This window comes from Choloepus didactylus, chromosome X, assembly GCF_015220235.1.
Source record: "Choloepus didactylus isolate mChoDid1 chromosome X, mChoDid1.pri, whole genome shotgun sequence".
Lineage (NCBI taxonomy): Eukaryota > Metazoa > Chordata > Mammalia > Pilosa > Megalonychidae > Choloepus > Choloepus didactylus.
Window position 1 is genome coordinate 130,718,073 of NC_051334.1, and position 18,023 is coordinate 130,736,095.

Consider the following 18,023-nt stretch of genomic DNA (forward strand, 5'->3'; position numbering starts at 1 on the left):
CAAGTTTGGGGAGCACTGAACTAAACAAAATCAAGCAAGTTTATGGAGGACTTCATGCAGTCTTTTTCCAAGAGAGAAACATACTATGCAATGCTACCAAATTTATTTCACAAAAGAACATCTGATCAGACAACTGTTACATGTAACACAATTTGAGAAATGTGCTCTAAGTTGACAGGAGCTAACACTATAGTGAGGACTGAGTCATTAGAGTCTTACCAAGTAAACTCCTGATCAGAGATCAATGCCTTGAGAAATTCATACTTAGTAAATGTCTGATCTATCTGGGGTAGGACTTTAAGACTTCAGGTAGGACAAAAGCACAATTGGACTATAGGATATCCCTGTATATTAAAGTCATATATGGCATAAGTTATATAGGAAGGGCATTTTAGCTAGCAAAGAGTAAGGCCTTAGGAAAACAGGACACTGGACAGGCAAGTTTTGACAGATCTGGAGCATGGGGAGCTGCCAAAAAATATCAAACTCCATAGCCTAACCTAGTCATGGGTCCATCTGCCTAGCCACCTCTGAGGGTCTTCCTGAGCCAGGCCCCACCCTCTGGTCTACTGCCTCCTGTTCCCAGAAATAATTACTATTCACATCACCTGGACTTGAATGGTTTAATATCCTAAATCTTTATCTGGAACAAACCCTGCCTGCTACATTTGACATGGGTGCTCCCTCCTGCCTCAAAATTACTCTCTTAGGTTCTCTGGACACCAGTTTCACCTAGTTCTCCACGGTTCTTTGTAAGAATTCCTGGGATCCTCCTTTTACCCATACCACTAATGCAAAGGGTCTCTCCCATAGGCAACTTCTCTTCTCATCGGCATCCTGGGTGAGCTCATCCACTTGCATGATTTTGACTACTATTGTTTGCAGATGATTCACAAATCCATATCTCCAGCCCAGACCTCTCTCCTGTGCTCCAGACTCAATATATACCACTACCCATCTGGAGTCTCTACTTAGCTGTAGAAAAGACAACCCAAGTTCAAGTATCTAAAATCCTGCTTCTTGCCCTGGTTTTCCCTGTCTCAGTGAGTGGCCCCACTCTTCACTCATATGCCTTAGTCATAAATCTCTGAGTCACTGGATTCCTCCTCTTCTCTCAACCACTGTGGTAGGCAAAATTCTAAGAATGTCCCACAATGACCCTCATCCTTATATAATCTTCTCCCTTCAAGTGTGGATGGAACCTGTGAATATGATGAAATATCTTTCCCATGATTATTTTATGTTACATGCCATAAGGGATTTTTCACATGTAAATAAGGCTGCTCAACAGTTCACTTTGGATTAATCAAAAGGCATAGTAGCTAGGCAAGTATACAAGGTATATTCTTTCCCCATGTTCTTTAGGGCCCTAATACCCAATTTCAATGTTTTCTCTTTTCTATTGTATCAAAATTATTTTTACATTCCAAATCTAATTTACAAAGTTTATTTGGTTGATTCCTTAGCTTAAATTATGGCATCTATTCTTGTGAATATTCTTATCTTAGCTATTTTAATGAGAAATTCAAGTTTTACAATATTGATGATCAAAAATTTTCAATAAAATATTACTGTCTTAAAAAAAGGTGGAGGGGCGATTATCCAAGTCAGACCAATTTAATCACACGAGGCCCTTTAAAAGCAGAGTTTTCTCTGGCTGGGTCAGAAGGGGAAGTCAGAAAGATTTCAAGCATGAGAAAGATTTGATGTACTGTTGTTGACTTGAAGATAGAGAGGGTTGTGTGAGATGGATGTTAGTGGCCTCTAGAAGCTGAAAACAGCTCCTGGTTGACAATCAACAAGGAAACAGGTACTGCAGACCTACAGTCCCAAGAAACTGAATTCTGCCAACAAACTGAATGATCTTGGAAGTAGATTCTTCCCCTGTCTCCAGTTATAAGCCTAGCCTGGCTGACACTTTAATTTTAGCCTTGTGAGACCCTAAGCAGAGAACCCATCCAAGCCTGCCTTAACTGCATAACAGTGACATAATAAATGGATACTATTCTAAGCTGCTGTATTTGTAGTAATTTGTTACACAACAATAGAAAATTAATACACCCCCAAATTCAATTAATCACTAAGTTCTCAGTTTCTACTTCTCAAATAATTTTTTAATCTGTTTTCTCTTTTTCTGTATCCACTACAACTGCCCTGATTTATACTTCTATTTTCTTTCCGGTATTACCACACATTTTCCTACCTGGACTACCTACCAGTTTTGTCTTTCTCAAATCCAAAACAACAGAGTAACCCATCTAAACTGAAAATATGATCATGTTATTCCCCTGCTTAAAATCCTTCAGTGGTTTCTAGCCTCACAGGATAACATCTAAGCTCCTTAACATGGTTTACAAGGTCTTCCCTGGATCTTGACTTAGCTTTTCTCTCAGCTTTATCTTCTGCTAATTCTGCCTCACACTTTATCCTCTAATGCAGGGTTTCTTAATAGTGGCATTATTAATATTTGGGGCCTGGATCATTCTTTGCTGTGGGGAGCTAATTGTAGGATGTTTAGCAGCATCCCTGGATACCCACTAGATGTCAGTAGTATCAAACACCCCCCCAAGTCATGACAGATATTGCCAAAGTTCCCTGGGGTGAAAAATTGAAGACTACTGGGCTAATGATACAGAACTGCTGTGGCTCCCACTGTAAACCAAAGTGTTTTATCTCAGGAGCTGATATCATAAAGCCGAAGGGGGTAGAATCTGTCGTATCAAAAATATGGTATGCTTTTTTTCATTTATAAGGAAGCATTGATGGTTTGGGGAGAGTCTGTCTCCCTTTGGACTGGAGATCCCATCCTTTTAGAAAGCATCTTTGATCTCAAGTGTTAGAGGAGCCAGGGTGACACTCAGATAAAAAGAAGAAAATTATCTCCTTAGGATCCTCTAGCTTTAAGAAAATATGTTAAAGGGACATTCATGTTTCTTTCTATATTGTTTAGGTAAGAACTCTGGTCCAAATCCCTGCCCAGAAGGGAAAATAGGCACTTATTTGTTTGGAGCATCCCTTGGGATACATATTTTAGGAACATGAGTTTGGTGGGTAAGGGATAGGAAGTCAGGAAACCCCAACAAAAAGCAATTCCATTCCTAAGACTCCACCCAAGATAAATGAAAACATATGACCACATAAAAACAATGTTCATAACAGCATTATTCATAATAGTCCAGAAGTGGAAACAGCCCAAATGTCCATCAGCTGATGAACAGATAAACAAAATCTGGTATCTCCATATAATGGGATATTATTTGGCAATAAAGAGGAATGAAGTGATACAGGCAACAGCATGGGTGAATCTCAAAATAATTATGCTTAGTGGAAGAAACAGGCCACATATTGTATGATTTCACTCATTTGAAATGTGCAGAATAGGCACATCCATGAAGACAGAAAGCAAATTAGTGGTTGCTAGGGTATGGGGGGATGGAAAAATGGGGAATGACTGCTTGATGGGTAAAAGGTTTCTTTTGGAGCGATGGAAATGTTCTGGAATAGATTGTGGGAATGGTGGCATAACACTGTAAATGTACTAAATGCCACTGAATTCAGAATTGAACACTATAAATGAGTGAGTTGTATGGTATGTGAATTATATCTCAATAAAGCTGTTACAATAAAAAAGTAATCCATTAATTCTGGGCATTTCCCCATTTCCTCCATGACCCTCCCTGAAAGTATGGACCATGAGACAAGCAAGTTTGGATTAATCTGGGATGAGAACTCCAGGAGTCTAGAGCACGGGGGCACTGCCAAAGAACAATTGTCCCTTTTAGCCTCTCCTACCAAGCCCTCTTGCTTTTTCCTGTTGAATGAGGCTTAACCAACCTCACTGCTGTAAACTTGGAATAAGTTACTATTTCAAAGCATCTAAATAGAAGAAGCTCCTGCTTTATTATAGTTCACACCCACAGTTCTTGAAAGTTCTAGAAACCCTCAAAGGATTTGGCTGCTAACATTTGCTGCCAAATTACCCTCTTTATATGATATGGGCCACTGCTATTTCTAATTGTCATATTAAATTAAAATTCACAAAAAGCTTTTCAACAAGTGGTACTGGAAAAAAGTTGATATCCATATGCTAAAAACAAGAACCTACACTCTTAGGTCATACCATACTCAAAAATTAACACAAAATGGACCAGAGACCTAAATGTAGGAGCTAAAATTATAAAACTTCTAGAAAAAAAGCATGGGAGAAAAATCTTTGGAGCAATGGGTTAGGCAAAGAGTTCTTAAAGCATAATCCATAACAGAAAAATATTAATAAATTGGACATCATCAAAATGAAAAACTTTTTCTCTTGAAACATTAAGAAAACCATGAAGAAAATGAAAAAACATGTTACATACTGGGAGAAAATATCTGCAAATCTTAACATTTGACAAAAGGCTTTCATTCAGAATATATAAAGAACCCTTACAACTCAATAATAAGAAGACAAATAACTCAGTTTAAAAATGGGCAGAGGACCTCCCCCCTACGTGGGACCCGACTCCCAGGGGTGTAAATCTCCCTGGCAACGCAGAGTATGACTCCTGGGGATGAATGTGGACCCGGCATCGTGGGACTGAGAGTATCTTCTTGACCAAAAGGGGGATGCAAAATGAGACGAAATAGTTTCAGTGGCTGAGAGATTCCAAATGGAGTCGAGAGGTCACTCTGGTGGACATTCTTATGCACTATATAGATAACACCTCTTAGGCTTTAATGTATTGGAATAGCTAGAAGTAAATACCTGAAACTACCGAACTCCAACCCAGCAGTCTGGACTCCTGAAGACAATTATATAATAATGTAGATTACAAGGGGTGACAGTGTGATTGTGAAGACCTTGTGGATCACACCCCCTTTATCTAGTGTATGGATGAGTGGAGGAATGGAGATAAAAACTAAAGGACAAATGGGGTGGGATGGGGGGATGATTTGGGTGTTCTTTTTTCACTTTTATTTTTTATTCTTGTTCTGGTTCTTTCTGATGTAAGGAAAATGTTCAGAGATAGATTGTGGTGATGAACGCATAACTATGTTATCATACTGTGGACAGTGGATTGTATATCATGGATGATTGTATGGTGTGTGAATGTATTTCAATAAAACTGAATTTAATAAAAAAAAAAATGGGCAGAGGAGTTCAATGGACATTTCTCCAGAGAAGATAAACAAATGGCCAATCAATAAGCACATGAAAAGATGCTCAACAGCAGTAGTCATTAGGGAAATGCAAATGCATATCAAAACCAGAATGAAATACCAATTCACATACACTAGGATGCCTCTAATAAAAAAGGCAGACAATAACAAGTGTTGACAAGTAGAAATTGGAACCCTCATACATTGTAAAGGAAATGTAAAGAAGTGCAACCACTTTGGAAAGCAGTTTGAGAGTTTCTTAAAATTTTAAACATAACATGCTGTCCTAGTTTGCTAATGCTGCAGAATGCAAAACACCAGGGATGGATAGGCTTTTATAAAACGGGGGTTTATTTCACTACACAGTTACAGTCTTAAGGCCACAAAGCATCCAAGGTAACACCTCAGCAATCGGGTACTTTCACCGGAGGATGGCCAATGGCATCCGGAAAACCTCTGCTAGCTAGGAAGGCAGCTGGCATCTGCTCCAAAGCTCCAGCCTCAAAACAGCTTTCTCCCAGGACTTTCCTTTCTAGCAAGCTTGCTTCTCTTCAAAAACATCACTCCCAGCTGCACTCCTTTTTTCCTCCCCCCAGTCAGCTCATTTATATAGCTCCACTGATCAAGGCCCACTCCGAATGGGTGGGGCCATGCCTCCATGGGAACATCTCATCAAAATTATCACCGACAGCTGGGTGGGGCACACTCCAAGCAAATCCAACCAGCACCCAAGGGTCTGCCCCACACAAGACCACAAAGATAATGGCATTTGGGGGACACAATACATTCAAACCGGCACACATGCCATACAACCTAGAAATTCCATTCCTAGGAATCTTCACAACATAAGTGAAGATATATGTCCATGTAAAAACCTTTACATAAACATTCATATCAGCATTATTCATAATAGCCAAAAAGTGGAAACAACCCAAATGTCCATCAACTGATAAATGGATAAATAGAATGTGGTATATCCATACAATGGAATCCTATTCAGCAATAAAAATAAATAAAATGCTGATACATACTACAGCAAGGATAACCTTGAAACTATGCTAAATAAAGGAAGCTAGACACAAAGGTCACGTTTTGTATGATTCCATTTATATGAAGTGTCCAGAAAAGGCAATTCTGTGGAGCATAAAGTAGATTAATGATTGCCTAGGCTGGGGGAAGTTGTGTTTAAAGGGGACAGCTAAAGTGTGCAGGGTTTCATTTTGGGTTAATGAAAATGTTCTAAAATATATTATGGTGATGGATAGAAAGCTCTGTGAATAAACTAAAAGCCATTGAATTGTACACTTAAAATGACTGTATTTTATGTGAATTTTATCTGAATAAAGCTGCTTAAACACTGTTTTTGGAAACAATGCTTTTTCCATCACTTTGAAGGAATAACAACAATGAGAAAGATAAAAATAAGAAACGAAGAAAAAGAGGGTGGTTACTTGCAGGGTGGTAATGGAAAATCCCCACTTGATGAGTCTCTTCAGGCTACTCAAGAAATAGCAGTTAATTTAGCTCTTCTGCTAACCCTCCACTTGGCAATGAGCCTTACCCCACACTGAAAATAGCACCACTGTGGTGGAGACGCCTTAATAATGGTACTTGTCACAATTTTAGCAGACTGGCTTTTGTCTTGCTTTCTTTATGAGGTCGAATTAAAATTACAAGTTTGAAAATATTCCTTGGTGATGTCATTATATGCAGCAAGAGAGATGTGTGTGCCTATAAGAACTGTGAAAACACCATTTAGAGACTCTTCTAGCAAACAATATACCCACCAAGAGGAGTTCTACATCATGTTAAGAGATCCCAGGAACATATAGAGGTGAGGGAGGGGAGGTGCTTTGAAAAGAGTAGTGGCTTGGCAAAAATATGTCTAGACAGAACCAACACTGTGAAGATAAGTACTCTGTTAACATGGTTCATATACTAATCCCCTCAAAAACTAAGGCCCAGAGAAGCTGGTGGAGAGCAAAGTGAAAACTAGGACTCAGCCTTCAGTATCCAAGTGTGGAGCTCTTTCCACTACCTGAATGATAGATATCCACACACTATTCAGTGTGGGATAATGGAATGCTAAACCAAAGCTTTTAATTGAAATCATCTTTCTGTTCTACCCCCACCTCTATCACTGCTCAGAGCCAAGAGCATCTCATCAACAATAAAATTCTAAGAGGATTTATTACTGAAGGAATGACAGATCACCAGGCTATACTTCCTCTTTCCTTTTTGGAAGGATGCTATATTTCATTTGGCAACCTCTGTTATAAACCCTCTTTTAAAATGCAAAATCTTTCTCAGCATGGGGCATCCTGAAGTACATGCCACATATGGGGAGGTAGTTTGCAAGTGGTCTCCATTCACAGAGCTCAGCCTGGTGTTCCATCTTAGCTCTTTTGTACTTCATGTTCAAGTCAATACTCCAAAAGCCTAGCTAAAGGAATCTGTGAAAGGTTGAGAAGAGGGAGCTTTTGGCAATACAAACATCACCTTGCAAACCTGCTTTTCTCAAGTGAAGGTCAATGAAAAATGGCTACCCTTGTGTGTGTGTGTGTGTGTGTGTGTGTATAATCCATGGGCATGTGGCCTTTTCTATAGAGCCCAATTATGACTGAGAGGGACATAGCACTAGTTGGGTAGAGAGGTTGGCTCTGGGAGAGCTGAAGGCTAGGGAATATAAATCAGACAAGATGTGACTGGAGGGGCAGAGATGCTGGGGAGAGAAAAACTGGCTACATAGGCAAAGGGAAAACGCATCCACCTTGGAAAATGCCCTCAACATTTGCAAGGTTGAATCAAACCTCTCCTCCTGTGTTTCCTGCAAGTGCCTGAATGCTCACAGAACCCAGTTATTTAGCATGGCAAGATGGAAGGTACAAGGCTTTCCTAGAATACTTAGCAGTTTGTTCTCTCATCTTCCTATTTCATCACATTATGCCTCAAAACATTTCCTTAAAATTTCTTTTCTAGCTTCCAAAGCTATAGAGAATCTTGGAATAAGCTGAAAGAGGCCTCTCTTCTTACTCTGAAGCCTAAAATCCCTGGTCCAAGTAGTTGGTACTAGAAAGGTACAGGCAGGAACAGAAAATAAATTCATCCAGTTGAGAATTGGCCTACAAAACTAACACAGTACTAAAGGCCATAATTACCCTCTAGGAATGTACTTTGAAGCAATAGCTAATCTTTTCCTGCACAGACTCTGGGTAGGGAAAAATCTGCACCTAGACATGCCAGTCAGCGTAGCATGAAAAAGAATGGTGTGAGGACCAGCTGCACCCCTGTGTAAGATGCCAAATAGCTAGAAGTCTATTATTAGAGTTCTGCAGCTCTAACAGAAGCAACATGCTCTCTGCTTTACAGTATCAAACTTAAGGTTACACTCTCTATCTGTTGAGCCACTACTACCAATGGAATCAGAAATTTGGATTCCAGTTTTTATGCATCCATGACCTTTATACATAAAGGTCAATGTGGGGTTTGATTATGGAAATTAATAGTTGGCTAATTTTGTTGACACAGCACAACCACTCCAGCTTCCAAAGAATCAAAAGAACAAGCTCACCTGAGAGTGAACTGACATGCATTGTCATCCAACCCTTCATCAAGCACTCTTTGAACTCCTAGAAACCCATTTCAACCCTGGAAGTAGCTAGAGTCCTACCAGACATTCCATATCCCATTAGGACCTTCTTACTGAGGTGAGGAATAAATTGGGGTGCCATCCTACTGGTAATGTTTAGCTTCCCTGTCTACACAGACCACAAATATCTAAGGGACAAGAGGTTAGGAAACCATCTTATACCCTGGCAAAACATAAGTCCTAAAAAGATCAAGGGCTGCAAAAGTACACCCAAACCAAATAAAAACAGCGAGGAAGAGAGGAGAGCCATATCTGCAGATTGCTTGTCAATCAGCATAGGCCATCAGTCAAATGGTACACCTAAGAACAGAAGCAACAATAAATCTGGTATAATAAACTGGGCTATTTTAGCTGATAATTTAGAAAGGGGAAAAAACAATTGCTTGGTTGATTTAGGAACCAGTTAGAATATACAATGAAATCAAGTAATGGCCTTGATTTCATGATTAAACCATTCCATAGCAAATGGCTTTGTCCATACATTGTCCTTTCCAACTTAGTGCCTGGTGCCACATTTAGCCAAAGCCAAGCATGGAATGCCATCCAAGCAAGTCCAGGCCATTGCAACACATGTGCTTCAGCCTCCACAAAGGAAGATCATATTCTCAAGTAGTAAGAATACCCACCAGTAATCAAAGTGTCTGACAGGTGTTAATATTAGAACTGTCATCACTAAAACTGGAAAATAGGCTGGGCTCCAAAATTTTGAGTTCGCACCAAATTCAGTACTTATTTGGTGATTAATAGATCTGTCCCTGTACCCCCAAATTTTGTTATTTAATTTCCATGATGTAACCATGTTAGGACAGTTCCCAATCATTCAGCATCTTCCTTAAACTGCATTTGTTAAGACGCTCTGCTGATATATGTGTCTGTGTGCATGTAAGTGTATGTATGTATACACACACATAGATATATAAAATTTCTATTAAGGAATATTTGGGATTAAATAAAATTGATAAATTCTGAGTCTAAATTAAATGTTTATCCTTTCTGCAGGACTTCTCAGAACATTTAGTATGCTAATGAGTACTGTGAATCTCTAAGAATCTCTGAGAAAGGCATATAATTTGCAGCATTTCACAACCTTATTTGATCACAGAACCCTATTTATAAAGAGTTTCAGGGGTGGGGAGATGAGAATAGTTCTCCTTAGAATATACTTTGGGAAACATTGCTTTGAATGTCTTCCCTCTTTGACTTCCAAGTAAGCAACAGATAAGAGTTGTCTGGGTGGCCTACAAACTCTAAGAAGTCCCCTATCTCCTCTGATAGATAGTGTATGGGGCATTGAAAGCAGAAGGCTTCTCAGTGCATCAACCTGGGCCATGTGAGAATTTCTTTATTTCAGTTAATTCAATTAACAAACATTTATAGGGCATCCACAATGTACCAGAAGCTGAGCATTAAAAATTAAGACTGCTTTAACTGTGCATAGTGGAGGCAGAGAAGTTGTCAGAGATGAAGTGATATTTGAACCAGGACTTAAAAGATGACCCTCTATGAGTCAGAGCTGATAGAGGGCGATATTTTAGAGAGAACAATATGTACAGAGGCACAGAGGCCTGAATGGACATAGTTCACTCCCTGATGTCTCTGTACAAATGAATACCATATTATACAGTGGAATTTTATGATGTGTTTCCTAAAGAAATGGGAACCAGTTCTTGAAGGAGCTGTGGGGGGCTTTCTACTCTTCATGACCTGATGTAGGAAAGAAACCCCAGCCATTGCAGGACTGGAACTTGCTTACCTAGGAGATGAAGTTATACCTTTATATATTATTAGTTGCAGTGACCCAATACTTAACAGATCACAGAATGCCAGGGTGCTATATCGCCACAAAATGTTGAAAATTCATGCTAAGGATGATGGAGTTAAAATAAGGGGAAGAGAGCCAACATTGATTAAGCACTTACCATGTACCAGGCAATTTACACATACTATCTCTTTTAATGATGAATTGCATGGCAATTGCAGGCATATATAACTACATAGTGTGTTCTAATTTATAGAGTGCTTTCATATCCATTATTTCATTTGATCCTCACAAGAATCCTGTGAGCATGGGTAGGGTGGATATGATCAACCCCTTTGTAGAGAGGAGTGTGAGGCTCAGGGTAATTAAGCAATCATGTCCATAGTAAGTGGCATACCAAAACTAGAAATCAAGCCTTCTATGTCCTTGATTTGTATTTAATTCTTTATGCTTCAGGAGGCTGAAGTTATAGGGAAGTAGATTTATATCTGGTATAAGGAAAATTACAGCTATTAAACAATAGAATAGGTTGATTTGTGAGATGGTTGTACAGGATATCCCTGCCTTAGGTGGAAATTTAAATGTCATGTCTCTAAGGTCATTTTCAACTCTAAGATCCAATGATTCTAAAATTCCTAGATACTATTTCTTCCAGATGAGGCTTCCAGCAATTAAGCCTGTTCCTAGTCAGTTCCTGCTTATTATATACTTGGTGCTCTGAATAGAGATACCCCTAAAAGAGATGCTTGGAAGTTGGAAATTTTCCCAACATCACCGGTAAAGTTTTGGTACAAACAAACACAAATCACATAGAACCAATGCCTCCAGGTGTCTCTCAGATCACAAAATGATGGGAAACAGATAGAAGCCACAAATTTATTAAAGTTGCAAAGTATACAAGTTTGGGTTTGCCATGAAACTTAACATCTGGAGTGCATAGGATATACTGGAAATTATGAGATGAGGCACAGTTCTGCGCTTGAACAATTGTCAGTTATTTTAATTTATACTGAATCTGCTTGTTTAGAATCTATATAGTTGGTCAAACACTAAAAGTATTTTAAGAGATAGAAAGCATGGGCTGATAAGAATCCACACTTGTCTTCTCCGACAGGGGAGCACAATTCTCTTTAGAGCCAACAGAACCAGCCACTGTTCCAATCCCCTTGGAACATTTTTGGTTGTATATTTACAGCTCCCGATGCACAAGAGAATGGTGCATCTGTCTAATGGAGACGCCTGGCTGCATTCTTTCCCAGATATTAATATAGGTGCATTTTAGTAGTATAACCAATGACATAAAGAATCTGATTTGGAAGAGGAACAGATGACAGCATCTTTCTTGGGCTTACTTTAAGATCCTGAAATAGTCTCTTTCTCACACAAACCATCAGTGGAACCAAATTATGACAGTTATGTCACATGGGAAACGGAGAGAGAAAAATGTGGTCTATTCTGAGGCAAAGACAATGAATGAGACACTTCAGTGTTTCCTCCTATCTGACTCCTTCATAGCAGATAAGGGTCATTTCATCCTCTTTTCACCAGCATTGATGCTGAATAACAAAGAGGAGGTACATAAGAAGAAATGAGTGAGCAATCTCATTCACAGTCATATGCATTGAAAAATCAAGGTTGCACCATGTAATAGCTAACATAATATTCCTAAGAATATGTAGGATCTAGGATATAACACCTCTTTTCTTAGTAGATAAGGAACCTGAGTCTAAGTGACCATTCAACTTGGTAAATCAGAAACAGATAGGATTTCAAAACATCAAAGTCTTGTTCCATTGCTTTGCCCCCTGAAAATACCTTTCTTCCAAATGAAGCATATAATATCAGGTAGGAGTGACAAGATGTAGAGGAAGAGCCCCCAACTAGAAAGGATGCCTTAGGTGCAAGATGGTCATCCAGTGGTCAACACAAATGAGAAAGAAGAGCTACTCTGCAAAGGTACGTACCTGTTTTCCATCCAGAGTGTAGAGTTTTTTGACAACCCCAGTCTCCAGTTTGATGGCTTCAGTGATATCAGTGAGGACTTGCTCAAATGAGTGGGCCGTCTTCTTGTTCAGAAGCACGCGGACAGCCTTCCGAGGTTTCACCCCACTGCGGATGATGGTCACCAGTTTGGGGCGTACAAAGTCCTTGTTCTCCCTGGCCTGGGCACTGTTGCTGCTAGCCAGGGACTGAGGGGCTTTCATATTGGCAGATGTCTTCACATTGACAGACCAGTTGGGATTGACATTCTTGGTGTACTCCACCTTTTTAAAGAAGTTGTCTGAGGAACAGACATAGCTTTCCCCTAAGGGAAGAAAGAGGTGGTCAGATGATTTGTTTAATAGCAGTTACATGGACTATTCTAAACAAACTAATGCACACAGACATTAGAATAGGACTTTTGGAGAACTGGTGATGAGAACCAAGTTTAGGTACATTTCCTATTTGGGCCCACTAACAACTTGGCTCATTCATATTCAAGAGGTAGTAATCAGCAAACTATCATTCATTACAATGGCATACTTAGTTGAAGAACCTTGTAAAGCCAAGGGTCTTAAGGATAATGAAAACACCTAAATATAATCTAACAAGTGGGTTTCTCAAACTTGATATGGTTTTATTAGAATAGAAATGTTTATGTTAATTTCTAGGAGTTCAGAAGTCCTTTTTCATTTTTTATGTTTATTGACTACTAGGGGCATTACTGGAGCATTTTTAATTTGTCCCTGATTCTTAATGTTCCTGTCCTGGATTTGGATTCATAGCCCAATCTCTTTATTACATTATGAACAAAGGAGAACTTTCAAAGTTAAAACATTTTTACTCCAATTCAAAGTGATCCAAGTATACTTGCATATTGGGTATACAGTATGTAGTTGACAAGAAGCCAGACCATTCTTAGTACAGGGAATGTGGATAAGTGACAGAATATTGAAATATGAAATGTGTGTGTGTGTGTGTGTGTGTGTGTGCTGAATGTGTATATGTGTTGTGCTTGTGACCTCCACTGCCTACCCCCATACCCAGATGGAAAAGCTATCCGAATAGCAACCTGCACACACACACACACACACAGAACATTCATTTTGTTTGCAAGTCTGGCTCCTACTTATGAATCAACTGTCAAACCTCACACCCTGCCTGAAAAATATTCTCCTGTGTTTCCACCACCCACCCCTCATCTTTCCATATTATAAAATGCTGCATACTAAATCTGTGTATCCAGGGCTGTCTTCACCAGTACTCACCCTTGGCTGCCACAAGTAATGAGGTAGAGATGTGAGAATACATTATGCAACCTGATTTATGGATTGGAGGGATCTAGTGTAATTTTTGCATTTACCTTGGACTGGAGGAAATGAATAATACAGCAGAAGAAACACAGGGGCCAGAGGCAAGAGGAGGGGAATGGACACCTGGGACTAAAAGCTGGAGAAAACAGGAAGAGAGGTAAGCTCAGCCTGGGGGAGAGAATATTGGAAAAGGTTGAATTTTTTTAGTAAAATACATTAGTTTCAAGGTATACAGAAGTTCATCCAGAGGTTGAGCTGCAAAAAACCAGTGTGATTTAATAAGGCTTAAGGCATCAGTAATAATTCTAAATAAATAAATAAATAAATCAGCCTTAGCCTGTGCAAAGAAAGCATTAAACACAATTATACCCTGATGGCTTTTCCCTTTCCCTCGGTCTCAGCGGGAGAACCACACAGAGACATTCAGAAACATCGGACTGATAATTCACTCCCTTTGCAAATATTGATTGCTTTTCTTTAGCACCAAATCCTTTAAGTCATGTTAATTAATAAATTTCTCAGTTAGTACTAAGAGAAGATTCAGTCAGATTCTCTAGGGCACCTTTGAGGACATTTACATGTGTGTGGAAGGGGAGGGTAAGTGGTTTCCAAAGTATGCAAAGTGGCTTCCAAAGCTGCTCTGAGTCTCAGAATCTTCTAGTGTTTTATCTTGATAAGAGGATCCAGGGATGATTTGTAGGCAAGCACAGGCATTCTTGCCCACCTCGTGCACCCAGACACATACAGGATGAGATTGTCAAAGCTTCTCTGCTGCCTCTAATCACCTGGGTTGGGTTGAATTAGCCAGCAAGGAAACCCAGAGAAATTAGGGTGTCTCCTGGCTGGGGTCTTTAATTTGTGACAAAAAGGATGAAGGGGTGCTTTCAATTCTTCCATATATTCACAACCAACACCTCCCAGAATGGCCTCTTGCCTTAGAACTTCACCAGATTCACAGGCATCTTCCAAGAGGTGACTGCCTTTGAGTCAGAAGTTTTCTTTCCATAACTTGTCATGTATTTTGAAACCCTGGCAGACAACTGGTGGTGTGGAAATGTGTAAGGTTATATATTTATGCGTTCACTCATCCAGTGTCCTCTGGAGAGTCAGCTGTGTAGTCTTGTTAGGGCTCTGGATGTTTTTTGCTCCTATCTCTTAAACCACTTAAGCCTCTGAACTATGAGTATGATTAACCACCCCAGATGAAAATGAGCATAATGGCAGACAGCTATAGTATCATATGACACCCAAGAACTTTCCAAAGGGCCCAGCCCTCAGCCAAATCTATGTTAAGCACCTTCTGATGGTACATTTCAGTCACCCCACTTTCTCCTTTTGGCCACAATACAAAATAGTGAAAAAAACAAACAAACAAACAAAAAATAGCTGATGTGATTGATGTCTGTCAGAACTGGATCTCAGCTCTGTCTCCAACATTTCCTAGCTGTGTGTCCTTGGACATGTTATCTAACCCCCCAAGGCTTCAGTTATCTTGTCTGCAAAATGGGGATGATAATAAAAATACCTACTTCATAAGGTTGTGGTGAGGCATAAATCAGATGATAGATGTAAAGTGCTTAGCCCAGAACCTGACACATTGTAGGCACTCGATAAATTGCAGCTATCGTTGTTAATTAAGGCCCTAATCTGAAGGAATAGAGAAGAGATCAAGAGGGAATGAGCAAAAAGAGAGAGGAGGAAGAAAGAGTTGAAAGAAAGGAAATGAAAGGAGTTAAGAGGAGAATTTGAAGTAAAGAAAAGGAAAGAAACAAGGACAGCCATCTAGGAACTGAGCTGTGATCACCATGTAACTTGAGCACTGCCCAGGTCCCACACCTCAAAGATAAGAGCTCCTGCTATTTGGGAGGAGGCCTCCAGTTGCTGCAAATGCCAAATGTGGGAGCTCTAAAGCTAACACCCAGCAAAGCCACTACTGCCAATGCTGATGCCCAGTAAAGGCAGGATATTTATGGTGGTTAAAAGCAGTGACTCGGGAGTCAAACAAACCTGGATTCAAATCCCAGCCAGGCATTTATGAGTTGTGTGATCTTAGACAAATCACTTAATCTATCTTAGTCTCAGTGTTTCCATCTATAAATTGAAGGTATTGCACAAGGTGACAAATGATGTCCCTTCCAGCCCTTTATGAAGGATTTTCCAGATCTGTGATAAGGAATTATCTTCTCCTTTTCATCCCAAACAGGCTTTAAGAAACAATGTATTAAAGCTAGTACAGCTTTAACTAGAGGTTAAAGAAATGGAAGAATTAGGTACCCACCACCAAGGACTCTCCAACTCTTATTATTGGAAAGACATCAAAAGTGCTACTTCTCTAGACTAAGGCTTCCTTGTTCTGATTTTGCAAATGTCTGTTGCTAGAGCTCAGTGCTGCTTGCATTTCCAGCAGGCAGCCTGGCACTTGGAACTGGGTGAGGTGTGTTGCACCTTTACACAGCTGGGTTCCCATCCTGCCACAGATTCCAGGGATCATTTCCCATCCACTAGGAGCCTAGAAGCTGGTTTCAGAGCCAACCAAGGTGACAATTTGCTGAAATTGACAACCTGATTCAAGGCGAGGGTGTAACGAAATGAAGTCATGGAAGAGCAGCTGAAAGGGAAGGAAGAGGTGGACTCAAGATGATCTAAAGTCTACCTCCCTTCACTTTCAGGAGAGCTATATTTTCAGAAGCATTAAACATATTTACACCTGAGTGCAAAACACTTCTGTCTGGGATTTCTCCTCTACTTTAGGGCTTCCTGACCCAAAAAGTAAAATAATAAATGCTACTTCATTGTATTTTCATACCAAATAACAATGCATCCCTCCCAGTTACCTTAAAAATTCTCTTCTTTGGCAATGTGCTTGCTTTAGTATTTAGAGGATAAATTAGTGAGAAGGTGGTCTCCTCTCATTGGAAAAAATGAGCAATGGAAGAGGAACTGGATCATAGCTAGTGTTACCATACACCTCAGATTTTCCATGAGCGTTCCAATGGTAGATATTCTGCCCCATGCGCTGAGTGATAATGTTCAAATTTGTCTCAGTCTGGGTCCAGAAAAACTTGGCTAGTCATAAATGTTATCCCTAAGATTGATCTGGGTACTCACATACAAGGAAGTGGAAAGAAAAGTGGAGAGAATAAGAGGGAAAGAACGATTCTGCAAATGGCAAACTAAGCAAGACAAAAAAGAAAGCCATCAGTGTATTAATTCAGTAAACTACCCAGAATATAGCTAATGAGGGCCACATCCTATATGGCCTTCTAAGGGTCTTGGTGTTCTCAAGGAGCTGTGGGAAAATGCACTTGCTAATTTCAGTATCCAGCAGTCTCCAGAGGCATTAGACAAAGGGGTGCCACAAGGCCAGACTGATTATTAATGAATTGCTTTTTATTTGATTTCATTTCAGATATATTTATTAATGTGGCCATTTGGAAACATGTTCTATGCTCCATTATTCCTTCAAGAACTAAAAATCTAAAAACAAAACCAGGATTTCTATATTATTAGGAACACTCACTGCTATAGTTAGCTGAAGGGGTCCATGAGATCACCTAATCCAATACATCCCAAGTCTAAATGCTCATAAGAATTAACTGGGGAGCTTGTAAAAAGACAGATTCCTGGACTCTAGCTAGCCCTCAGGATTCTGATTCAACAAATCTGGGGTGAGGCCCTGGCATCTAAATTTTTCTAAAGCTCTGAAAGATTCTGAAAGGCAGCCAGGTTTGGGAACTACTGGATGTTCCAACCCCTCATTAGCATCATCATTGTTATTATTATAATCATTACAATAATTACTATTATATTCACAACATTAACAATAATGGTACCTTGTAGCTGTAATTTTTACCTTTTCAATGTGTTTTCATATCCATTATCTAATTTTATCCTCACCTTAAGAGACAGAGAAGGCAAGTTTTATTTGTCTGACTTTAAAGATAAGAATATTAGTCACAAAGGATAAACAAAATGTGGTCTCTCCATACAGTGGTATGTTATTCAGCAATAAAAGAATGAAATACTGATACATGCTACAACATGGATAAACCTTGAAAACATCATGCTAAATGAAAGAGGCCTCTAACAAAGGACCACTTATTGTATGACTCCATTTATATGAAATGTCCAGAAAAGGCAAATCTATAGATACCTAAAATAGATTTGTGATTGCCTAGGTTCT

At 39.5% G+C, this 18,023-nt stretch overlaps 1 protein-coding gene across 6 annotated transcripts in view; it reads right to left on the bottom strand.

Moving 5' to 3' along the window:
* The window catches only part of DCX (doublecortin), a 152,567-nt gene that overhangs the window by 129,373 nt on the left and 5,171 nt on the right, over positions 1–18,023 (bottom strand). For all 6 annotated transcript variants that reach the window (XM_037822564.1, XM_037822563.1, XM_037822560.1 and 3 more), the window contains one exon: positions 12,512–12,852. In XM_037822564.1, the coding sequence (XP_037678492.1) occupies positions 12,512–12,852 (341 nt within the window). The remainder of the gene's footprint in view (positions 1–12,511; positions 12,853–18,023) is intronic.